The sequence below is a fragment of the Muscardinus avellanarius genome, assembly GCF_963383645.1.
Source record: "Muscardinus avellanarius genome assembly, chromosome: 13".
Taxonomy (NCBI): domain Eukaryota; kingdom Metazoa; phylum Chordata; class Mammalia; order Rodentia; family Gliridae; genus Muscardinus; species Muscardinus avellanarius.
Window position 1 is genome coordinate 91,944,352 of NC_137799.1, and position 25,892 is coordinate 91,970,243.

Sequence of the window (25,892 nt, forward strand, 5' to 3'; positions counted from 1 at the left end):
CTAAGTGTCCATAACCCAGTTGTGCTTCCCGGCTCCCTCCTCCGGGCGCCGCCTCAGAGCCACGTGTGCGTCCTGCAGCCAGCGCCCGGCTGGTGTTGCCACGCCAAAGCTACAGAGCTGCAGCTCAGCCTGGCTGCCACCAACGGGCCGACTTCTATCGTTTGACACAACGGACGTAAAGGGCATGATGGATGCAGATGTTGAAACTACTGCATATGAGGAAGTCAGTTTAATGAACCACATGACTTCTATACTAATAGTGTTTTGTAAAGTTGGAATTATATCTTTTGCATCTAATTTCCCTGGGGGGGGGGGGGACAGTCAAGCTATTTCACTGACATAATCTTATTTGGGGGAGTGTTGAGGATGGAACCCAGGGGCATTCACCTCTGAGCTCCATCCCCAGCCCAATTTTTTATAATTTATTTTGAAACAGTCTCATTGAGTTACAAAGGGCCTCACTAAGTAGCTGAGGCTGTCCACCGCGATCCTCCGGTCTCAGCCTCCCGAATGCTGCGATTACAAGCGTGCGCCACCACGCCTATTTATCTTCTTTACCCTACCTACCTCCTTATTTAAAATCTTTTCCCACTGGGGGGTATAGCTCAGAGGTCGAATGCCCCCAGGTTCCACCCCCAGATGCATAAATAAATAAATAAAATTAGAATAAAATAGAAAAAAAAAATCTTTTCCCAGCCGGGTGTGGTGGCACATGCTTGTAATCCCCATGCTTGGGAGGCGGAGACGGGAGGATCACGCAGGTTCGAAACCAGCCACACTGGCTTTAGAGACCCTGTTTCCAAATTAAAAAAAAAAAAAAAAAAAGTACAAAATAGTTCTGGGAGTGTAGCCCGGAGGTAGAAGGGTTTCCAGGAACCCCAGTACCACCAAAAAGAAAAGAAACAAAAGAAAAAGAAAAAGAAAGAAAGAGAGAAAGAAAGAAGAAAGAAGAAGGAAGGAAGGAAGGAAGGGAGGGAAAATCTTTTCCCAAGGTCAAATCCTGAGGACACCAGTGTGTAGGAGATGTAAGATCACCCGGCTTCATGGAGTAGGACGCTAGCCTCAGTACCATGGCTGTGCGCAGTGTGACAGGGCGTGTGAGTGGCGCCGATGATGTACAGAAAGATGGAGAGACCCGTGGTTGTTCACAACTCCCTGCTAATGTGTTAACCTTTTACCCTTTTTTAAAAAATGACTCAAGGAGTCCATGAAAGTAATTTTAAGATCAAGTTAGGACTTCTCTTTCTAGAAACTAAACTCTGCCAACTGAAATAACTGGCATCGTGAATAAAAATGAAAGATATTTTCTGAAAACAAGCTGTTAAATCAGACAAGCCTCGAGTGAGGGGCTTCCTACTAAACAACCAGGCCACCGCAGTGCTATTACTGACGTTAGCTGGACAAAGTGAAGGACCAGAAGGGAGGAATGAGCAATGAGCCAGCCGACCACCGCTGCTACTACCGTGTACGTTTCTGTCGTTCCCCGCGAGGGCCGCCTGCTTATCTTTCTCTGACTCTGCCTCGTTTTCATCCATGGTGTAGTCATCATCTGCCAGTTTTTGTTGGTTTCTCCCTGTAAAATTAGCACATAAAACCCTCATTTCTTGATGGCACAGGACACTTGCACCTGAGGTTACCCCAGTTGCCATTTATTTATTTATTTATTTATTTATTTATTTATTTATTGGTACTGGAGTGGAACCCAGGGGCTTTTCTACCTCCGGGCTATACTCCCAGACCTATACGCTTTATTTGGAAACAGGGTCTCACTAAGTTGCCGAGAGCCTCACTCAGTAGCTGAGGCTGGCTTCAAACCTGTGCGATCCTCCTGTCTCAGCCTCCCAAGTGCTAGGATTACAATTGTGCGTCCCCACGCCTGGCTAAAAACCTTTATTTATTTATTTTTATTTATTTATTTATCTTTTTTTTATTTTGCGGGTCTGGGGATGGAACACAGGGACATTCTACCTCCGAGCTATACCCCCTGCCCTACTTTTTATTCTTTATTTTGAAACCGGGTCTCACTGAGTTGCGGAGGGCTCACCAAGTAGCTGAGGCTGTCCGTGAACCACGATCCTCCGGTCTCAGCCTCCCGAATGCTGGGATTACAAGCGTGCGCCACCATACCCAGCTCAAAACTTTAAAAATATATATGTGTGTGGGGGGGGGTACTGGGGTTCCTGGAAGCCCTTCTACCTCCGGGCTACACTCCCAGACCTTATTTTTATATTTTTATTTGGAAACAGGGTCTCTTAAGCCAGCATGGCTGGCTTCGAACCTGCGTGATCCTCCTGTCTCCGCCTCCCAAGCGCGGGGATTACAAGCGTGCGCCACCACGCCCGGCAAAACTTTAATTTTTTAAGCATGCCTTAATCTGCTGTAGTTCTGTTTCTCTGAACACACTGCCTGAGACAGAAACACGGTCCTGCGAGGCCTTGGGTGCTCTTCAGGTGGGGTTCCCGGGGCAGGACACATGGGGGCAGCTGCCCCTCGGGTCACCCTGACTCTCCCGCCTCCTGCCCCGCGTTCTGGCGTACGTGAGCCACAGGTTGAGCCCCGAGTGTGCCCCTCCCTCAGCAGTTTGACGGAGTATAATTTTTTGACTGGAACTTGGGAGGAGACGTTCTTCCAAAAGAGAAACTGAAGTGAAACTCAGACTTGAAAGGAACCTGGGTACCTTCTGCAAATTAACACACTCCCCAACTTCTGTGGCTTGGTCCACCCCAAAGCCCAGGTCCGATCTTCCTAAGTGTGCCTGCCTCGGGGGATGGAAATTTTCCACATCTTTAAAGCATTGAAATACATCCCAGAATATTGTGTTGGTCTTATATCCCCATTCTCTGTTTCTGTAAAAAGCTAGGGTTTAGCCAGGTGTGGTGGCGCACGCTTGCAATCACAGCATTTAGGAGGCTGAGACCGGAGGATCGCAGTTCGCGGACAGCCTCAGCTACTTAATGAGGCCCTCTGCAACTCAGTGAGACCCTGTTTCAAAATAAAGAATAAAAAATAGGGCTGGGGTGTAGCTCGGAGGTCGAATGCCCCTGGGTTCCATCCCCAGACCCGCAAAAAAAAAAAAAAAAAAAAAAAAAAAAAAAAAAAAAAAAAGCTAGGGTTTGCGTGCCACTTTCCACCACTGCTCAAGTGCACACTAATGGCCTAGCCCTCCCTCCCTCCCTTCAGTCATTCACCCACTGGCACTGTCTACACCATGCCAGACCCCACGGGAGGAGCAGAGATAGGAGGGTGACCACATGAGTGCCTGCCGGGAGGACACTGACTGCTAAGCACCATCTCCAGGTCCTTTGCCTGCAAGGTCCCCTTGACTTCCTGTTTAGAAACTAGCTAATAATGAAATTGGACAGAATTCAAAGAGACATCAAGTGTTGACAAGAAGGCCATGTGCCTGGTAGAGAGGAACCCACGGGTGACCCAGGAGCCTCACCCACCTTCCTGTTCCTCCTGCCCATCTCGGATAACAAGCTGATCCCGCTCAGGGTCTTCAGAATCCTGATTTTCTGGGCTTGCCAACAAAGTAGCTGGTACCCGTCTGGTTTGGCTGGGCGCTATGGCTTCCCCAATGCTTCTGTCTTCTGCAGCCTGCTCCTGGGGCAGCCCGGGGATGTCTCTTCGAGCCTCCTCACTGACCAGGAGGATCTCGTTGGTTTCCTCTGCACACAAAGCATAGTTAGCTGTGACTTCAGCACTTCCTTTCAATTAAAACAAGCAAAAAAAAAAAAAAAAAAAAAAAACCAGATCTGGTGCCGCTCAATTCCCAGCATGCCCTGCAGTGCAGTGGGATGGGTGCGGTGGGCTCCCGGTGTGGGGAGCAGCGGGGCGGCTTGTTTTGTGCCCAGTATCAGATGGCAGGCCTCTGCACTCGGCTGGTCTTCAGAATGAGGACAGTAGTTTAGAAAGGTGATCCAGGCTAACCCAGCACGCCCACAGGTAGAGGAGGATGACCACCGGGTGAATCTGATCATCTGTCTGGGACAAACATTGGACACCTTTGTTCCCAGAGACAGCTGCCTGGGGCTCAGCTGCCTCCCCTTAAGCCTACAATGCCATGGGTGTCCGGAGTAAAAGTGCAGTGTGGACCTTAAGACAACTCGAAGGATAAGGAACTTAGTCTACAAGGGTAAAATGTCGGTTACACAGAGAAACCCCGTGGTCCCTATCCCAAGGGCCAGGGCTCCCTGTGCATGCCGGCCCCGATACCAGGCCCACCAGCCGCCTCTGGCCGCCTGCTCTGCCCTCAGGGCGCTTGTACGGACCAGTGCTGAGTGTTCCTACGTGTTAAATCTGAAGAGATCTCTGGAAGGTGTGAATTGCCAGGCTCTGCTTACCTTTCTTACCTCTTCTCTTCAGATCCAAAACCCCCTCCTGGCTGGGGGCTGGTCTCTGGGGCTGGTCGTGGCCAGGTACAGTCCTCTTCTCTTGCGGCCCCTGTGCATCCTGTAGTCTGGGCTGAAGCTCGCTTAGGGCCTGGAGAAGAAACAGGAGCAGAGGACAGCCAGGGTTGGCTCTGTGACCCAAATCCCCCGCAGGATGCGGGCAGTGCAGGCATCACCGCACCCTTCTGACCACTGAGAACACGAGCCTGAGAAATCCCTGGTCACGTTCTGTCAGGGGCCTCAGTCAGAAGAGAGGAGATCCAGGTCCCTGGAAAGCATTTCCAGGGCAGAAAACTAGACAGAAAATCCACAGGGGGCAAAGATGGGACAACACAGTGACCAACGACCTGAAACACCCAGAACGCCACCAGAGGAAGGTCCACGTCCTTCCCAAGTGCCGTGGCTTGCCACAGAGCAAGCCTCGCCCAGTGTCAACGACGGAAACCATCCGGGCGCGTTCTCCCAGCAAATAACAACCAATGGAGCCGGGCGTGGTGACGCACGCTTGTAAGCCCAGCATTCGGGAGGCTGAGACAGGAGGATTGCGGTTCGCAGACAGCCTCAGCTACTTAGTGAGGCCCTCTGCAACTCAGTGAGACCCTGTTTCAAAATAAAGAATTAAAAAATAGGGCAGGGGGTGTAGCTCGGAGGTCAAATGCCCCTGGGTTCCATCCCCAGACCCCCCCCCAAAAAAAGTTGAGAAATCCACAAATAACGGAAATTACACAGCACACTCCTAAACAGCCAATGGGCCAAAGAAACCACAAGGCAAATAGGAGACGCCAGGAGAGGATTGAGCACGGAAGCATCGTGAGGCTGGGGCAGGTGAAGCAGGCACAGGGGTCGGTCCACCTTTAACGCTCATCAGAAAGGAGATCTCGGGACGCCAGTCCCTCGTGTGAGGGGCTCAGCAGCCAGCCCTTGGTCCTGAGCAGGACCACCAACTCTGCTGGGATCCTCAAGGGAGGTGTGGACCAGAAGCCCTGCCCACAGAGCAGAAGCAGGGCCACGGCTTCCCACACGGGACCTGGGGGCACCTGTGAACTGCTGGGGGCTCCACATGGACAGGACTGAGGGCTAAGCACCCCGGGGCCCCAGTCATAGGAGGCTCCCAAGCTTTGGCTTTACTGCCCAGGAGTTCAACGAGGTTCTCTCACTGAGAACTAGAGAATTCCTCCAGCTTCTGGTAGCGGGAGGGGCACAGGCACCACCTTGACGCAGACCAAGGTGCTTTTGCCCTCAGCAAAGCCTGCGTGAAGTTACTGCAGTGTTACCGGGGGCTAACAGGACTGGGGGCAGGAAACACGCAAGGACAGCCCAGTTTAGCCATCTCCTCCCACAGGGGGGCGCTGGGCAGTTCCCAGCCCGGGGCCTACGCACAGGATGCAGGCTGCCTCCTCGCCATTACACCTGAGCAGCTCAGCGTGAAGCTATCCACAGCTGTTCCTTCTACCCAATTATTATGCCCAGCCAGCAAGAAAAAAAAGGAAGGCAAACTAAAAGGCACGCTTGTAAGCCCAGACACGGTAGGGATGTTAAGAATTACCAGACCAGAAATTTAAGACAAGCCTGATTAATCTGCTAGAGACTCTAATGGGTAAAGCAGACAGCATGCAAAAAGAGAGAGGCGTATGCAGAGAAACGGAAATCCTAGGGGGAGCCACAAGAAATGCTACACATCAAAACACTATCCGAAATGTAGAGCATCTTCGATGGGCTCATTAGCAGACTAGAAGAATTTCTGAGCTTCAAATATTTAAGTACAAACCTCCCACACTGATGAACTAAAAGAACACAAAGACTGAAAAAATCAACAGAATATCCAGCCGGGCGTGGTTGGCGCACGCTTGTAATCCCCACGCTTGGGAGGCTGAGACAGGAGGATCGCGCAGGTTCGAAGCCAGCCTCAGCTACTGAGTGAGGCTCTCAGCAACTTAGTGAGACCCTGTTTCCAAATAAAATATAAAATAGGTCTGGGAGTATAGCCCGGAGGTAGAAAGCCCCTGGGTTCAACCCCCAATACCACACATACACACACACACACAGAAACTCAGACTATCTAAGGCCTGTAGGATAACTACAAAAGGTAGAACCTAAGAATAATGAAATATGAGAGAGAAGGAACAGGCATGCAGAGAAGAAATGTTTGAACCAATAATGGCTAAGAGTTTCCCCAAATTAGTGTCAGACACCAAATCACAGGTCCATGAAGCTCAGAAAACAAACACCAAGCAGGATACCTGATAAGGAACCTACATATAGGAATATCATTTCCAAACTACAAAATATCAGACATAAAAAAGTCCTGAAAGAGATTTGGGCATGGTGGCACACGCCTGTAACCCCAGTACTTGGGAGGCTGAGACAGGAGGATCGCAGGTTTGAGACCAGTATGTGGTAACTTAGGCAGATCCTGTTTCAAATAAATGGATGGATCCATGCATGGACTGATGAGTCAATGGATGGGCAGATAGGGCTGGGGGTCTAGTTCAAAGGTAGAACCCCCCAGAAACCTGGCAAATAAGAAGAGCCCCTGGGTTTCATTCCTGGTAACACACACACACACACACACACACACACACACACACACACACACGTAGAGCAGAAAAAATTTTAAGGCAGTGAAAATACTTTGTATGATACTATAAAAATGGGCACATGTTGCTATATGCCTGTCCAAAACATCAAAAGTAAATCCAGACACTGGAAATTGGGTACTTACATGTGTCAGGATGGGTTCATCAATTGTAACAAATGTATTGGTATGGCAGGGATGTTGATACATGGAGCTTACCATGTACCAAGTCAAGGGGTATATGGGAAGTCTCCGTGCCTTCCTCTCAAAAATTTTCTATGAATCTAAAAGTGCTAACCGGGCGTGGTGGCGCACGCTTGTAATCCCAGCATTCGGGAGGCTGAGACCGGAGGATCGCGGTTCATGGCCAGCCTCAGCTACTTAGTGAGGCCCTCCGCAACTTAGTGAGACCCTGTTTCAAATTAAAAAAAAAAAATAGGGCAGGGGGTGTAGCTCAGAGGTAGAATGCCCCTGGGTTCCATCTCCAGACCCGCAAAAAATAAATAAATAAAATAAAATAAAAGTGCTCTAGAAAAATAAAGTCTTACCAGAGAGAGAGAGAGAGAGAGAGAGAGAGAGAGAGAGAGAGAGAGAGAGAATGAATGAACCAAATCTCAAATGAACAACTGAATCTTCCATTTTAAGATACTGGCCAGGCATGATAACACACACCTGTAACCCCAGTCCTCTGGAGGCTGAGAAAGCATGGTTCCGGTGTAGCAAGGCTGGGGGTGTGGTTAGGAGGGCTCTGAGCTCATCCAGATAACTGGTGGGTGACTCAATATAAAACTGTGTGTGTAGATCCTAGCAATGGATAATATAAAAATTAAATAAAGAACTCCATTTATAATAGCATAAAATAATAGAGATAAATTGAACAAAAATAGTGCAAGACTTGTGGCTGAGGCTGGCCTCAAACCGGGGATCCTCTTGTCTCAGTCTCCTCAGTACTGGGCCTACGGTTGTGTACGACCATGCCTGGCTGTGCGAGGCTTCTTAAAACTACATAGCATTATGGGAAGAGATTTGTAAAAAATCCAAGGAAGTGGAAGGCCATGCCACATTCGTGGACTGCAAGACTTAATTAGACCCCAAACTGGTCTACACATTTGACGTAATCCCTGTCAAAAATCTGTTGAGTAAAGTGACAAGCTGAGCCTGAAATTCACACGGCACACAGAAGGGTGCAGGAGAGCATCGACCGTGCAAAGCACGAGCAGAGCCAGAGGACTCCGCTCCTGAATCCAGAGCTCAAGAAAAGCTCCAGTAATCAACACCCAGTGGTACTGACCTGACGATAAACAGTAACCTCGAAGAAAGAAGAAAGGGATTCCAGTCCAAGAACAAGCCCTCAGGCTCAGCGTAAGCTGAGTTGCAATGGTGCCAAGAGAATTCACTGGGAAAAAGAAGTCTTTCTTTTCAACAGGATCCTCAGACAACTTGACATCCACGGGGAAAACACTGAAGTCAGAGCCTTGCCTCATACCACACACAAACATTAACTCAGAAGGGATCGCAGGCCTAAATGAGAGCGCCAAGAACGGTAAAACTCTAAGAAGAAACACAGGAGTAAATCTCTATGATCCTGTGTTAGGCAAAAACAAAACCAAAAAACAAAAAGAGTATGAACCCTGAAGCCATGATTTCAAGCCCAAGAAGCTCCCTACAGAGGCCACAAATTGAGATTCCAATGGCAAGAATGTGCGGATAAGAGATAAAATGTAGTTGGTGACAGTCAGTGGCCTTGAAGATCAGAGACAAACAAACGAGGGATTCTTTTGCTGCAAAATATTCTAAAACTGATTGTACTGATAGTTGCACAACTTTTGTGAGTATACCAAAACCCACCAAATTATAGAGTGAACCCTGTGATATGTGTGTTATGTCGCAATATATCGCAATAGAGCTGGTTGTTGTTGTTGTTGTTGTTGTTGTTTTTAGCAAACAAAGGTCTCTCAGAAGGGAGTAAGAAGGTGAAGTCTGAAGTCTGCGAGCCTCGGCTCTTGATGGGCTCTCCCACTGACCAGGTATACACTGGCCATAGGACTTCACATCTCCGAGTGCTTCAATATCCTCAGAACACGGAAACAAGCGCCTGCCTCCTGGGGGGCTGGGACCTGAGGAAACGCTTCCCATAAAGCCCCGCGCGTGGGGGAGCCGGGCCTGCAGCCTGCACGCCTGGCTAGAACCGGGGCATCCGGGGCCAGACTGGGCTCCGTTGTGCACCTCTAGGAGGAGAGGTGGAACGAGGGAGCAGATTAAAGGACTGCTGCCCAAGAGAGGCCAGGACACCATCCAGAAGTCCTGCACAGAAACGCTGCTCTTACCTTCTGGCCTGGTTTGCTCTTCTCAGCCAGGTCTCTGGAAGCGACAGCCTCGCGCCCCTCTCTGACCTCTTTTATCCGCTCCTCACACTGCTCCTTCACCTCCTTCATCTGGCTGATACACTGGCTCCTTGGGCGAAAGAAAGCAAACGAAAGGGCACAGCTTTATGAATGTAGATAGGCGCCACCGGTTTCCCTGCTGAGTATATCCATTGGTAAATTTGCTAACAACGTGTCCGTGAGTTTTCTCCGATTCTTAAAAATGGTCTATAATCCAAAGTAAAGACAGTAGCTCTTTCTAGCCTCCAACATTCTATCATCCCTGTTATGAGTAGATACAGACTACCCCCTGTAGGAACTCATGTTCAGAGCTGATATAATTACATCATGAGGTTATCGTCTCATCTGTGGGTGAGTCCTTTGTGATGGATTTACCAGTGGTAACCTAGACGGATGAGGTGTGGCTGGAGGTGGGCCATCGGCCTTGGAGACTGCTGGTGCCCTTGAATCCCGTTGCTTGCTCTCTCGTTTCCAAGCCCCCACGATGTGAAAGCGGAACCCTTGCACACGCTCTCTCTGCTCCCTGCTCCAGGCCCTGAGCCCGGCAGACTTCAATCGGCCCAACATGGACTGGACCCCTGAAATCTCCAGAACTGTGAGCAGATAAATCTTCCTTCCTCTCAGTTGTGTTGGCCCAGTGTTTTGGATCCTAGGAGTGAGAATAAAACAACCCCAGACAGCTTCTTGCGTCTGGCGAAACTAGTAAAACAGGCATCATTCAGAAAGAGCTTTCAGTCGAAACCATCGGCCTCCGAGGAGAAAAGAGTGTGCACACAGCCCAGGCTGTGTGAGTGCAAACTGCCGGCATGGGAGCCGAGCTTCTCGCTAGGTCAGAATCTTCTGGGCCAACATTTATAAAGGGAGGCCATTAATGGCTTTATGCATCTCAGCCACGGGAGGGAAATGTCAGCATTAAGGATGACTAGTAAGACTGAGGAATTTCGTTTCTGTCTAAATGCAATTCTTTGATTATTAGCCTGATTGAGAGTTTCTCGACCTCACACAACAGACCGTTTGAGCCAGATAAACCTTCACCATGGAGAGAGCTTGAATATTTAGCAGCACCCCTGGCCTACACCTACCAGATCACAGTACATGCCCTGTCCCCCAGGCTGTGAGAAAAATTCCCTGGACACTGTAGTGTGTCGGAGGTGGGGGGGACTGGCCCCACATGAGAACCACTGGGGATGCAGCCCCCTGGCCGAGAGCTCGCTGAGCATGTGCCAGGCCCTGGGTTTGACTGCTAGCACCCCAAGAAAACAAAAAGAAGAGGTAAGGCCCCGCACGTGGTACTTTGTAATTACCTTCCCCTTGTGCTGACCTTGGCTCACAGCCTCTGCATAGCTGTGCACAGTCATACGCCGCATAGCGATGTTCTGGCCACCGACAGCGGTCCCCAAGACCATACGGCACTGACATCGCTGCCGCCCAGTCCGTGTAATCGCCCAACAACACATTTCTCAGAACTTATACCATCGTTGCCTAGCAAGTGACCGAGTGTGGGGCTTCGTGTTTGTAGAGGTTATTTGGTTTAAAAGTGATCAGGAAGAAATTAAGGAGAAAGAACCTGTGTCAGAAGAACCAGGGTGGCCCCAAGAGGTAAGTGGGTGGGGCAGCATATTCTCCTACTCTGCTAATGACGGCAGATCCTTTCAGGAATCACCCAGACCTGTACGCCTACTGACAAGCCAAGCCGACAGCTGAGTGTCTTGTAGAAGGAAATAGACCAAGTAGTTTTTAAATGATGGAATACTTTGGAGCTATATATAAATTTTTATACACAATACAAATAAGTGAAAATTGTTTAAAAGTTATATGGCTACAATTATGTATAAAAAAATCCATCTGGGCATGGTGGAGGATGTCTGTAACCCAAGTACTTGGGAGGCTGAAACAGGATTGCGGGTTTGAGGCCAGTGTGCAGTAACTTAGTAAGACATGTCTTAAAATAAAAATGGCTGGGGTGTGGCTCAGAGGTAGAATGTACCTGGGTTCAATTCCTAGTAAAACCACACATTTAAAAGAAGTCCTATGGCCGGGCATGGTGGCGCACGCTTTTAATCCCAGCATTTGGGATGCTGAAACTGGAGGATCATGGTTTGGGGACAGCCTCAGTTACTTAGTGAGGCTCTCAGCAACTTAGTGAGACCCTGTTTCCAAATAAAAATATAAAATAGGTCTGGGAGTATAGCCCAGAGGTAGAAGGCCTCTGGGTTCCACCCCAGTACCACCAAAAAAAAAAAAAAAAAAAAAAATTAAAAAAAATGGAGGTGTGTTGGCAACATCAGCAACCTAAACACTTTTAAGGTGTCTACTGCAAGCTGGGAGTGGTGGCGCATGCTTGTAATTCCAGCATTTGGGAGCCTGTGCGATCCTCCTGTCTCAGCCTCCCAAGCGCAGAGATTACAAGCGTGCACCACCACGCCCGGCCTCACACCTCCATTCTTTAGACCGTAAGTTACACTGGTTTAGAGTAGGCTCAGCAAATCATCTGTTGAGAACTGCGGGGGTGTGTGTGTGTGTGTGTGTGTGTGTGTGTGTTTTGAATCATTCACCTGCTGACTGACACCTACCCCGTGGCTTCTGAAGCACTGATGACGCTTAATAAAATAAAACACCTAATTTTTGAAGGACCTGAATCCCAAAAGTTACCCTGACTTTCTCGCAGGGCCCGACATACAGCCGAAGGTACACTCTGGGACAGGGAGGCTGAGCGCTGGGCTTGGCCCTCCGACTTGGCCTTCAGGGCATGGCTGCCGTGGCTCCGAGACACTCACAGGTCGTAGGAGAACTTCTGCTCCAGGCTGGTCTGGTTCCTCTGGAACTGGAGGACATCCTGCTGCATCTTGCCATAGCTCCTCTGCAGCGCCTTTAACTGGTCTACACGGAGAGGAGGACAAGTCAGGTCGCCCGCTCCATTCACAGCGAGCCTTCTCCCAGGCCGGGTGGTCACTTCACCACCCAACCCTCTCATCTGGGAAACAGCAGCTTCTCTTGAGGAAATTCACGGCCCATCCCGCTGCCCAATGGGCGCAACTCATGAGAGCTCCGCAGAGAACAGAGGGCTGAGACGGGGCAGGGGAAGCAGCCACGGAGAGCCCGGCCTCCCCGAGGCTTACCCTTCCAACCCAGACCTGCAAGACTCTGTAAGGATAAAATAGAAACGAAGGACTCCATGCACTACGGAGACACCACACGGTGACTCGTCTCTGACACAGCTGGAGGGAACAGCTCAGGGGGAGCTGAGGGGGAGAGGACCCACCGAGGGGCTTGGGAAGGGAGGGTCGGGGTGGGGCGCTAATGGGAACAGCTTGCGGTGCCCAGCTGGTGCTGGGTGTGGACTGAGCACTTGTTAAAATATACTGAACTGTACAAAGGATAAACTTTATATATATATAAATCAAACTTCAGTCAGGAGTGGTGGCGCACACTTGTAACCCCAACATTCGGGAGGCTGAGACCGGAGGATCGCGGTTCGTGGCCAGCCTCAGCTACTTAGTGAGGCCCTCTGCAGCTCAGTGAGACCTCTTTCAAAATAAAGAATTAAAAAAAAAATAGGGCAAGGAGTGTAGCTCGGAGGTTGAATGCCCCTGGGTTTCATCCGCAGACCCGCAATAAATAAATAAATAAATAAATAAATAATAAATTATACTTCAATAACCCCAACTTAAAGGGAAAGACTCCATAACTGAGCTAAGCACAGGCTGGGAACGCTCCCCAGCAGTCAAGAGGAAGGGGCACCCAGTGTGGCACATTGTGGACGAATCGCACCGTGATAATGCTGCGTGAAAGGAGCTGATTCCACGTGCAAGCGCAATTGCTGGAAGTGGAAGCCATGAGCCAGAACCCATACAAATCAGAGCTGCCTGCAGGTGGCGTGCGGAGCGATACCAAGGGGCATGGCAAACTTTTGAAGATGAGAGATATATTTGCAATATTGATCCTGGTGTTGGTTTCCTGACGTGTACACATATTAAAATTTGTCAAACTATACACTAGATGAGTTGTTTGCTAAGTGTCAGGTACACATGATTAAAGCTGTTTAAAAATATTAAGAGCTGGGCGTGGTGGCGCACACTTGTAATCCCAGTGCTTAGGAGGCTGAGACAGGAGGATCCCAGGCTCGCGGCCAGCCTCGGCAACTTAAGGAGCTCCTCCCTACACAACTTACACTCTGTTTCAAAATAAAATAGGGCTGGGAGTGTATGTCAGAGGTAGAAGGCCCCTGAGTTCCTGCCTCAGTACCACACACACACAAAATTAAGGATAGACAAGTCTACAGACCATATCTCATTTTAGGTACGGACCAGTCTCAGTAGCTGATTCTAAATTTTGAGAGGCACCAGCAGTCAAGAGACCTCTTTAACTTTGTGCAACCCTGCATTTACCCTAAGCAAACTATAAAACAAATCTCATATATTCCTGTGCATACTTTTGAGCCTGATTTAGAGTTGACCAGCGTGACCTAGAAAGACCACAGCGCAGCTGCCACATGGGGATTTCACACTTCCTAGTAGCTGTAGTTCTTAGAAACAAAGCCAGATGGAATTAATTTTTTGGGGGGGGGCACTGAGGCTTTTCTATCTCCGGGCTATACTCCCAGACCTATTTTTATACTTTATTTGGAAACAGGGTCTCACTAAGTTGCTGAGAGCCTCACTAAATAGCTGAGGCTGGCTTCGAACCTGTGTGATCCTCCTGTCTCAGCCTCCCAAGCGCGGGGATTACAAGCGTGCGCCACCACGCCCGGCTCACAGATGGAATTAATTTTAATAATAGATTTTATTTAACCTGATACATACAAAATATCATATATATATATATATATATATATATATATATATAATGAGTGTAAACATTTTGAGTGAGATATTTCACTTATTTTTTGTGTGCTACTAGAGATTGAACCCAGGGGCATTCTACCCTCTGAGCCAACCCCCAGTCCTATTTTATTTTTTATTTTGAAACCGGGTATCATTAAACCGCAGAGAGCCTCACAAGATTGCCGCAAGTGGTTGAAAACCCGCGATCCTCCTGCCTCAGCCTCTCAAGGACCGAGCCCAGCTTGAATGAGATATTTTAAATTCTTTTTTTCACTCTAAGCCTTTGAAATGTCGCGTGTATTTTAAAATTAAAGCACATCTCAATTTAGTGGCTAAATTTTAATTTACAACTTGATTAATTAAATTCTTAATTGAATTATTCATAAAATTTACAGTTAAGAAGTGGAATGAAAGTTGGGTCCGGTGGCGCATGCCTGTGATCCTGGTAGCTGGGAGGCTGAGACAGGAGGATCACAGGTTCCAGGACAGCCTCAGTAACTTCATAAGTTCCTCAGCAACTCAGCAAGACCTTATTTCAAAATAAGCAAAAAGGGCTGGGGTGGGTCGGTGCTGGCGCGGAGGGGCGCGGAGCTTACCTTGCAGATCTCGGATGAGTCGCTCACTGGAAGTGATATTGTTCACTAAAACTGCCTGCAAGAAAGAAAAACACAAAGTGAAGTCCCTCGGCCTCACAGCTTGGCCTTCCTGAGCTGTGCGCGCTGGGCATCAGTGAAGGAGCGGCCAGACCCTTCACTGGGAGGCTGAGACCGGAGGATCGCGGTTCGTGGCCAGCCTCAGCTACTTAGTGAGGCCCTCTGCAGCTCAGTGAGACCTGTTTCAAAATAAAGAATTAAAACAAAATAGGGCAGGGAGTGTAGCTCGGAGGTTGCACAATCCCACGTGTGCAGCCAAAGGGCCGCCCTGAGCCTGAGAGCCGAGGAAGGAGGAGTGGGATCCCGCTCCACGGGGCTGCAGGACACGGCTTCCCCAGGCCCGCTTCCTCTGCCCACACTCCAGGTGACGGCAACCACGGTCCACCCTGTTCCGGCTGTGACAGCGCTGAGGGCTCTTTTCCTCGATTGAAATAGATAACTTGAATTGGGAAATTAAAACTAAGAGTTCATTGCAGTTTAAAGAAATCTTTATTACGAAGTCTGGGAAGTAGAAAGGGAAAAGAAAAGCATTGTGCCTGGGAGTCCACCTGGAGAGCCTGAAAATGGAACTTTGCCCCCCCACCTGCCCCAGCCCTTAAATACAGGTTTTCTTATTGCTATGTTCTTATCAGCTTTACCAAGGTATGGGCTAGTAGTAACTTTTTTTTTTCCGGTACTGGGGATGGAACCCAGGGGCATTCTACCTCCGGGCTATACCCCCACCTCTATTTTTATTTTTTATTTTGAAACAGGATCTCATTGAGTTGCAAAGGGCCTCACTAAGTAGCTGAGGCTGTCCTCAAACCTCGATCCTCGCTGTCTCAGCCTCCCGAATGCTGGGATTACAGGCGTGCCCACCACGCCCGGCTGTAACTTATTTCTTAGGCAGGTGGTGCCTCCAGGCAGTGCACTTACTAAGTGCAAGGGTCAGTAATCTACCTTGCTTTTACCTCTGTTGTCCTGGGCTGTGTCAGTTGCCCATCAACTATGGGTGCTTTAAAGCAACACAGGAGATTTACATCTCCCATGCCAAGGCCGGGTCCTAAAGAACAGGAGAGAAACTGAAGCTGTGTGCAATCTCTAAGAGCAAGGCATGAGACCCTTGCTATCACCAGGAAGCCACTGTGATCTTAGCGCTTTTAACTGTCTCTGTACTTTTAAGGCTAAAGGCTTTAATTGCCCTTACTATGGGTAAGCTTAGGACAAAGGGCAGAGGGGAGGAGGAGCTCTGAGGAGTGACAGACAAAGCCGGCGCTTCTCCCTGCCTGGGCCAGACACCCCTGGACCACCAAAGGGGAGGGCTTCATGCTTATAACAATCTTGAGTCGTTTTTAGGAAAGCCATGAAGAGGCTTTCTAGCTTCTTTTTGGAGTCATATTACATAAAAGGGGGAAAAAAACCTGCCTCAACAAAATTGTGTGTGTGTGTGTGTGTGTGTGTGTGTGTGTGTGTGTGTTGTGGGGATTGAACCTAGTGGCATTCTGCCTCAGCCCTGTTTTTATTTTTTATTTGGAAACAGGGTCTCACTAGGTTGCTGAGCCATTCGCTAAGTCGCTGAGGCTGGCCTTGAACCTGAAGTCGTCCTATCCCAGCCTACCAAGTACCAGGATAACAGGTGTGCGCCACCACGCCTGGCCAACAAAATCATTTTTAAGTGGCTCAATAGGTCCCACTCTGCCGGGCGTGGTGGCGCACGCTTGTAATCCCCGCGCTTGGGAGGCAGAGACAGGAGGATCGCGCAGGTTCGAAGCCAGCCGCGCGCGCTGGCTTAGGAGACCCTGTTTCCAAATAAAAATGTAAAAATGGGTCTGGGAGTGTAGCCTGGAGGTAGAGGGGCTTCCAAGAACCCTAGTACCACCAAAATAATAATAATAATAATAATAATAATAATAATAATAATAATAATAATAATGGGCTAAGGGGTGTAGCTCAGAGATAGAAAACCTTGATGCAATTTCCAGTACTACACCACAACAAAAAAACCACCCAAAAAAGTCCACAAATGCTCACAGCAAAATTATTCATAACAATGCAAATATCCATCAAAAGATGAATAGACAGCCGGGCGTAGTGGCGCACGCTTGTAATCCCCGCGCTTGGGAGGCAGAGACAGGAGGATCGCGCAGGTTCGAAGCCAGCCGCGCGTGCTGGCTTAGGAGACCCTGTTTCCAAATAAAAGTGTAAAAATGGGTCTGGGAGTGTAGCCCGGAGGTAGAAGGGCTTCCAGGAACCCCAGTACCACCAAAAAAAAAAAAAAAAAAGATGAATTGACAAATAGCGTACACACCTGTAAATGGTAAATTACACATATAATGGTAAATATATATGATAGCATGTCTGTCCAACCCAGCCATAAATATGAAGGAAGTACCAACACACGCTATAACCTAGACGAACCTAAAAACACCGCACCAGGTGAAAGCGGCCGGGTACAGAGGCCACTTATTGGACAATTCCACTGATGCATGTACAAAACAGATAAATCCACAGAAACAGGGCGGATTGGCCGGGAGAGGGTCTGCGGTCACGGGGGAGTCCATGTTTCACTCCCTGCGGGGCCAGGGAAGAGGGACGGACACGGAATGCTTCCTGGGCATGTGTTTCTTTGAGGGATGAAGAAAATGTTGTATAATGAGATAGTGATGATGTTTGTGTGACACGGTGGACATACAAAACCGACCCAGTTCTGTAGTGATGATGTTTGTGTGACACGGTGGACATACAAAACCCACCCAGTTCTGTGGTAACGCTTTTGAAACGGCGAGTTTTACATCGCGTGAATTTTATCCCAACTTAAGAAAATAAACAAGTGAAATTAACACGAATAGCTTATTTGGTCTAATATGCCCAAACTATCATTTCTAGATGTCATCTCCATGAAAAATTACTACTGAGATATTTTCACTTTCTTCACAATAAATCTTTGAATTCCAAGTGGTGTGTGTGTGTATGTGTGTGTGTGTGTGTGTGTGTGTGTGTGTGTGTGTGTGCTACTGGGGATTGAGTGGAGCCCAGGGGGGCATTCTACCTCAGAGCTACAACCCCAATATTCCGTTTTATTTTTATTTTGAAACAGTCTCTTTAGATTGATAAAAATCAACTATTTACTGAGGCTGTCCTCAAACCCGTAGTCCTCCTGTCTCTGCCTCCAAAGTAGCGGGGTTACAGGCTGGGCCCACCACCACGCCCAGCTGAATTCTAGCATATTTTACCTTTAACAGCAGACCTCAGATGGGTCAGTGCGAGCGCTCAACAGCCACCTGCTGTCAGAGTTCCGCAAAGGGAGGAAGGGGAGAAATGGAGGGGAGGCCCAGCAGCAGGGAAGTGCAAAGGAGCTGCCAAGATCACTCCTCACAATCACTCCAGCCACATAAGGACTCCTGAACACTGGAGCCCCCAGGTCTCTGCAGGCCAAACTGGACCACTGACGGCACGTTCCCATGGAAACATCTGCCTGGCGCATCCCCATGGAAACATGGGTCTGGTGCCCTAAGAAAGCCGGTGTGGCCCTCAAAACCCTAGAACTGGCGTAACTAACTTTTATCATTAAGCGAATACTCGCACAGAAAGGCGAATGCACACAAGGTGAACACTCTTTCCTATGAAGGAATTATTGGATTTTTGGTATGATAACGGCACTCCAAAAGAGAGAAGAGCCAGGCACGGTGATGCACAACTATGATCCCAGTACCTGGGAGGCTGAGACATGAGGATTGTAGGTTCGAGGGCAGCCTTAGCAATGTAGCAAGATTCTCAGCAACCTAGAGGATCCCTGTTTAAAATAAAAAGAAAATAGGCCTGGGATGTAGCTGAGAGGGAGAATGCCCTTGGGTTCAAAAAGAGAGAGAAAAAGAGAGCGAGAAAATCCCACCTTTTAGAGATACAGTGATGTGTCTCTCCCTCGTGTGTCCTTTAATGGTGGGAATATATTTTGAGCGATGCATCCTTAGGCAATCTCATGACTGCACAAGCATTCTAGAGTGTTCTCGCGCAAACCTAGCAGGTCCAAGTCTGTCTTCCTCCCTCCTTCCCTCCCTCCCTTCCTTCCTTCCTGTCTGTGGCGCTGGAGATTGAACCCGGGGCCTCCTCCCACATGCTAGGGAAGGGCTCTCTTTTTTTGTTGTTGTTGTTTTGGTGGTACTGGGGTTCCTGGAAGCCCTTCTACCTCCGGGCTACACTCCCAGACCCATTTTTACATTTTTATTTGGAAACAGGGTCTCCTAAGCCAGCGCGCGCGGCTGGCTTCGAACCTGCGCGATCCTCCTGTCTCCGCCTCCCAAGCGCGGGGATGACAAGCGTGCGCCACCACGCCCGGCGTTTTTCAATGTTTTATACTTTTCTTTGTAGAGGTCTTTTACCTTCTTGGTTAGGTTTATTTCTAAGTATTTTAATTTTTGTGGGATTTCCTGAGTGGAAGTGTTTTCTGGATTTTTTTCCAGTGGATTTTTGTAGTTCTGTAAGCTTTTGGGTTGAGTTTTTCTTTTCTAAATATAATATCAAGTCATCTGCAAATAATGATAGTTTTAATCCTTCTTTTCCTATTTGTACTCCTCTGATTTCCTTCTTTTGCCTTATTGCTCTGGCTAGAGTCTCAAGTACTATATATATATCTATATCTATATCTATATATATATATATATATTTTTTTTTTGGTGGTACTGGGGTTCCTGGAAGCCCTTCTACCTCCGGGCTACACTCCCAGACCTATTTTTACATTTTTATTTGGAAACAGGGTCTCCTAAGCCAGCGCGCGCGGCTGGCTTCGAACATGCACGATCCTCCTGTCTCTGCCTCCCAAGCGCGGGGATGACAAGCGTGCGCCACCACGGCCGGCTGAGGGAAGGGCTCGCTCACTGAGCTCTATCCCGACCTTCTGTGTATACTGGTGCTGGTCCTTGCTCCGTTGCCCAGGCTGGCCTCAGACCTGTGATCCTCCCAGAGTGTCAACACACCTGCTTCCAGGTGGCCCTTGATGAGACTAACACACTGAACATGAGCCTCATGAGACATGAGGCTTCTGCTGACAGAACATGGCACAGTTTTATAAACAGGAGTCTGTTTAAAAAATGACAATAAGCCGGGTGTGGTGACGCACGCTTGTAATCCCCGCGCTCGGGAGGCTGAGACAGGAGGATCGCGCAGGTTCGAAGCCAGCCTCAGCTACTTAGTGAGGCTCTCAGCAACTTAGTGAGACCCTGTTTCCAAATAAAATAGAAAATGGGTGTGGGAGTATAGCCCGGAGGTAGAAAGCCTCTGGGTTCCACCCCCCCCCCAAAAAAAAAAAAGAATAAAAACCATAGTATAATAAATCAGCACCGGGCATGGTGGTGCACGCTTGTAATCTCAGCACTTGGGAGGCTGAGACAGGAGGATCGCACAGGCTCGAAGCCAGCCTCAGCTACTTAGTGAGGCTCTCAGCAACTTAGTGAGACCTTGTTTCCAATAAAGTATAAAATAGGTCTGGGAGTGTAGCCCAGAGATAGAAAAGTCCCAGGGTTCCACCCCCAGTACCACACACAAAAAAATAAATCAGCAAACAGTCATTTATTAGCCAATATTATATACTATATATAATTACATGGTTGGACTTTGTATGTCTGGGGGGTATTCTACCTCTGACCTACACTCCAGACCTAATTTAGTTTTTATTCGGAAACAGGGTCTTCCTGAGTTGCTGAGGCTGGCCTCAAACCTGCCATCCTCATGTCTCAGCCTCCCAAGCAGTGGGATTGAAGGCACGTGGCACTGTGCCCAGCTCTGTGCTGTACACAGAAGGCTTTCTCACACTGGCATTGCCATGAACACATGAGTAATGAGTCGTGCTGCTAAATCTCTAGGAAGACAGGATTTTCCAGCCTCGTTACAGTCTTACGGGACCCCCATCCTCAATGCAGCCTCTCTCTGACTGCAGCCACGGCACACTGCTGTAAGTACACACAGAGACACTTCTCCTGGGCCGCCGTGAGTAACAGTCGGCAGACCTGATGTTGGGAACACAGAGCTCATCAGAGAATCTTTTTTTTTTCCACGTTTGAAATTGCCCATAATTAGCCTGGTGTGGTGGTTTACACACCTGTAATACCAGCAGGATGGCAGGTTTGCCACCAGCGTCAGCAACTCATGGAGATCCTGTTTCAAAATGAAAAGGGCTGGGAAAACAGCCTGGGGGACGAATGATCCTGAGTTTAGTCCCCAGTACAAAAATGAGTTTTACCTCTTAATGATAATGGCCTTTCCTTTTCAAATCATTTCACTAAGGGAAATTTAAAAAGAAAAACAGAAAATCAAGCCGGATGTGGTGGCACACGCCTGTAATTCCAGTACTTAAGAGGCTGAGAGAAGAGAATTGCAGGATTGAAGCTGGCCTCAGCAATCCAGTGAGGCCCTCAGCAACTTAGCAAGGTATTTAGGTATGCAGCAAGACCCTATTTCAAAATTAAAAATAAAATAGAGCTGGGGGTGTAGCTCAGAAGTAGAATGTCTCAGCGTTCGATCCCCACTACCACACAAAAATAGAAAATGATAATTCAGACAATGTATTTTTATTTTTAAAAAAGATAATTCTGCAAAACACTTGATCTCAATCATCAGTTTCTGGAATAGTTAGCTGCATCTGGAAACATGGAAAAAACTAGGTGTGCATGTGTGTGCTATGTGTGCATTCTTACATTTTAATCAGCTAGGAGAGAAAAGTCTGAGCCCTCTCCTGAAATGACTCATTTTCTGGTGAAGCACTGGGCACGAGTTCATACTAAAGCCCAGTCCACACTGCGGTGATGATCTCAAGATACAAACGCCCACCAAGAAATGAACATTCCTCGGGGGAGCCACGGGCATTAGTAAGAGTCAAAGCCTCCTGGATAATAAACGGCCAGGACTCTGAAGGACCCCGGGAGGTTGTCGTAACTTATACCAGCATATGATTTAATAAACAGGGAAGTTCAGCCACGCAATCCTTAGACAGAGCGAGATGTAGCCGGGCGTGGTGGCGCACGCTTGTAATCCCCGCGCTTGGGAGGCAGAGACAGGAGGATCGCGCAGGTTCGAAGCCAGCCTCAGGTACTTAGTAAGGGAGGCTTTCAGCAACTTTTTAGTGAGACCCAGTTTCCAAATAAAGTATAAAATAGGGCTGGGAGTATAGCCCAGAGGTAGAAAGGCCCTGGGTTCCACCTCCAGTACCACAAAAAAAAAAAAAAAGAAAAGAAAAGAAAAAGAAAGAGGAAGATGTACACAGCTGAGATATTTAAGTTAGCTGGACGCCCCTTTTTAATCTGGGCAAGATCTGGGTCTTCAACTTAAAAGCTGACGCTCTGCCTGAGTGCCCCCTTTCTTGTCTGGAGGTGTGCCTTTCCTCCCTCCCTGAGCGCTCTAAGGCCTACACGCCATTCCTTTCTGAGCAGGGAAGAAAGCAAGAAACGCCATCAGGAGGCAGACGGATCCGCCCGGTTCCTTTGCTGCTCTCCTCTTTCTACATGGGGCCCCAGTGTGACTGCAGGCTCCCTCTTGTGACCGCACAGACCCTGCCAGGAGAGGCCCCCAGGGCGGCGGCGGGCCTACCTTCTCGTCCTGGTGCATCTTGTTGACGCTCTCCAGTTGGAAGTTGTGGCTGAACTGGATTTTGTCCAGCTGCTCCCGCTGCTTCTCCAGCTCTCCCTGGAACTCGTTCTTCTTCAGCTCCACGGCGCCTCTCTCTGCAGCCGCCCTGCGGATCCTGCCTTCCAGCTCCAGGATTCGCGTCTGCAAGGAGACCGCTGCAATGAGGGCCGCCCTCAGGCCATCCCGGAGCCTGGGCCGGACTGCCTGGCTCCTCAAAGGGCAACGGGGCCGAAACCTGCCCTAGAGACACACTGTGTGCCCAAGGCTCTGGGGTCTGAGGGGAGATATATAGACACACACACTTGCGCACACACATACACACACACACACATGCACACACACATTATTATTATTATTATTATTATTATTATTATTATTATTATTATTTTGGTACTGGGGATGGAACCCAGGGGTTTTGCCTCTGAGCTACACTCCCAGCCCTATTTTATTTTTTATTTTGAAACAGAGTCTTACTAAGTTGCTGCTGCTGGCCTTGAACCTGCAATCCTCCTGTCACCACCTCTCAAATACTGGGATTACTGAGCCGGGCGTGGTGGTACACCCTTGTATCCCAGCATGCAGGAGGCTGAGACCTGAGGATCGTGGTCCACAGACAGCTTCAGCTACTTAGTGAGGCCCTCTGCAACTCAGGGAGACCCGGTTTCAAAATAAAGAATAAAAAAATAGGGCAGGGGGTGTAGCTCGGAGGTCAAATGCCCCTGGGTTCCATCCCCAGACCCGCAAAAAAAAAAAAAAAAAAAAAAAGACGGGGATTACAGGCGTGAGCTGCCATGCTGGGTTCGACGGGACCTTGTAGGAGCTGGAGCAGGTCTTTGCAGACAAATGCTGCTCTTAATAGCGGAACACGCTCTCGAAGCTCCCATGCCCCCACTGGGAAATGGCGACCGACTGCCACATCCCTCGCAAGGGCTTGTGAGGTTTATATGCCCGTCTAGCATAGATCGCCTGGAGCGTTGCCGGTGTGAGGTGCGGCTCCAATAGTTAAGCCCTCTTCCTGGCTAACAGAACAGTTAACTATTTCATCACACCAAATTTCTGAAAGCAAATCCAATTCTCCGGACACCAAGGCCCATCTAACCTACAGATTAGTCAAAGGACTGCGGCTCCGGATGGGTAACGTGAGGGTGGTGCTGGGGGGGCTGAGACAGAGCTCAGCTGGGGGGCCGCGCCCCCAGAATCCCCACTGCAAGCAAGGGAATATTAGGGACACCACAGGCACTCCAGATAATGGAGGGGAAACGTCTCGAAGGAAGGGGAGGGGAGGAAGAAGGCTGAGGTCCATTCATGGAGGAGCTGCATGTGACCGCGTGATGTGACTACACATTGCTAACCTGGACACTCAGTATCGGGAGGGAGGGAAATGGGGGAGTGGGTGCGGGGGGCACCAAGTACCGTGTGAAGGTATGCCACTGTCAACAGGACCGACTTTATGTGAGACTATAGTGTTCCAAAAGATTAAAGTAAAAAAAGATCTGCCTGTGTGTGGCCTCTGTGAGTTTTGGTTTGGCCCCCTCTGAAGTATGGAAAGTCCCAACTTTGTAGAATTTGTATATAAAAGGAGACAATTTCTGTAAAGCACAGTTAAAGAAAAACTGTGTGGTGACGTCCACGCAGGTAATCCCCGCGCTTGGGAGGCTGAGACAGGAAGATTGCATAGGTTCGAAGCCAGCCTCAGCTACTTAGTGGGGCTCTCAGCAACTTAGTGAGACCCTGTTACCAAATAAAATAGGAGCTGGGCATGGTGGCTCACGCTTGTAATCCCCACACTTGGGAGGCTGAGACAGGAGGATCGCACAGGTTCGAAGCCAGCCTCAGCTACTTAGTGAGGCTCTCAGAAACTTAGTGAGACCCTGTTTCCAAATAAAATAGAAAATAGGTCTGGGAGTATAGCCTGGAGGTAGAAAAGCCCCTGGGTTCCACCCCCACCCCCAGTACCACGCAAAAAAAAAAAAAAAAAAAAAGAAGACTTTAACCATTAGAAGCCAGGTATGGTGGTGCACACTTGTGATCTCAGGATTTGGGAGGTTAAGACAAGAAGATCACAGGTTCAAGGAAAGCTTCAGCAACAAAGTGAAACTTTCAGCAAAATGTTCCTGGGTTCAATCCCCAGTAAAACATAACAAAAGAAAAAAAAGAAAAGAAAAAAAAAAAAGACTATTCCACCAGGGAAGGGAAGCTGCTCACTCCCAACAAGCAGGACACAGAGGGAGGGGTCAGTGGGTGGGCGATCGCTGAGTGGACAGATCATTAGGCCGGTTTAGTAAGATTCCTGCCTGAGGCAGGCCACAGACTCGCGTCAGGGTGAGAGATGGGGAACCTGATCGTACGTCAAGGGCCCAGAGGTGACTTGGAAGATTCTCTGCTGAAACTGGGCTGGGAAGACCAAAGACAGGGGTGGGGACGAGGTCAGGAGCGAGGCCCGGGAGGAACGGGGCTCAGAGGCGCCCCAGTAGAGCAGAGTCTTTGTTGTGCTCAGTGTGGTCCTGACCTATGACTGGCCACGGTACATGAGAGCTAAAATCATCAGCACCCGTAAATGATGGGGACAGAAACTGATACCTTTAAAAACATCCCTTAGGTTTGTTTTGTTTTTGTTTTTTGTTTTTTGTTTTTTGCAGGTCTGGGAATGGAACCCAGAGGCATTTGACCTCTGAGCTACACCCCCTGCCCAATTTTTTATTCTTTATCTTGAAACAGGGTCTCACTGAGTTGCAGAGGGCCTCACTAAGTAGTGGAGGTTGTCCATGAACCGCGATCCTCCGGTCTCAGCCTCCCAAATGATATTTTTTTGGTGTTTTTTTTTTTTTTTTTTTTTGTGGTCCTGGGGATGGAACCCAGGAGCATTCGACCTCCAAGCTACACCTTCAGCCCTCTTTTGTTCTTTATTTTGAAACAGGGTCTCACTGAGTTGCAAGGGGCCTCACTGAGTAACTGAGGCTGGCCACGAACCGTGATCCTCCTGACTCAGCCTTCTGAATGTTGGGATGACAAGTGTGTGCCACCACGCCCAGCTTTTCCTTAAGTTCAGCATTTGAAAACTCTGCCAACACAGCTCTCCAATACCTCGAGTGGACTGAAGGCCCAGGATGGGCTCAACTAAAAAAGCAGAGTAGGAGGTTCCCGCAGTAACCCTAAGCCACCACCCGAGGATCCTGTCCTCCTAAAGCAGATGTGGCCGGGCTCAGGGTAGGAGCCAAGCCTCGCATCTGTGCGTCCACTGGGCACCCTGGGTGACTGTAAACGGCTGAACCCCAGGACCCTCACCCAGCCACACACACACACACACACACACACACACACACAACAAACAGACAAAGCACCTGGAGGTCCACACTCCGGGAGCTCGAAATCCAGTAGTTGAAGCCCAAGACGATGACGCAGGCCACGAGGGCGGCCAGCAGGAGGGGTGGCGACTTCATGCTGCGACGCCCGTTCCCCAAGACCGTCAT

At 49.0% G+C, this 25,892-nt stretch overlaps 1 protein-coding gene across 1 annotated transcript; it reads right to left on the minus strand.

The window, feature by feature from the left end:
- Positions 1-25,892, minus strand: GOLM1 (golgi membrane protein 1; the record flags this gene model as incomplete). The annotated part of the gene is made up of 9 exons (XM_080709005.1): positions 1-302; positions 1,463-1,573; positions 3,447-3,668; positions 4,353-4,482; positions 9,294-9,420; positions 12,128-12,230; positions 14,770-14,824; positions 22,384-22,563; positions 25,764-25,892. 9 exons carry the CDS (start codon positions 25,890-25,892, stop codon positions 1-3), a joined length of 1,359 nt encoding a protein of 452 aa, XP_080565131.1.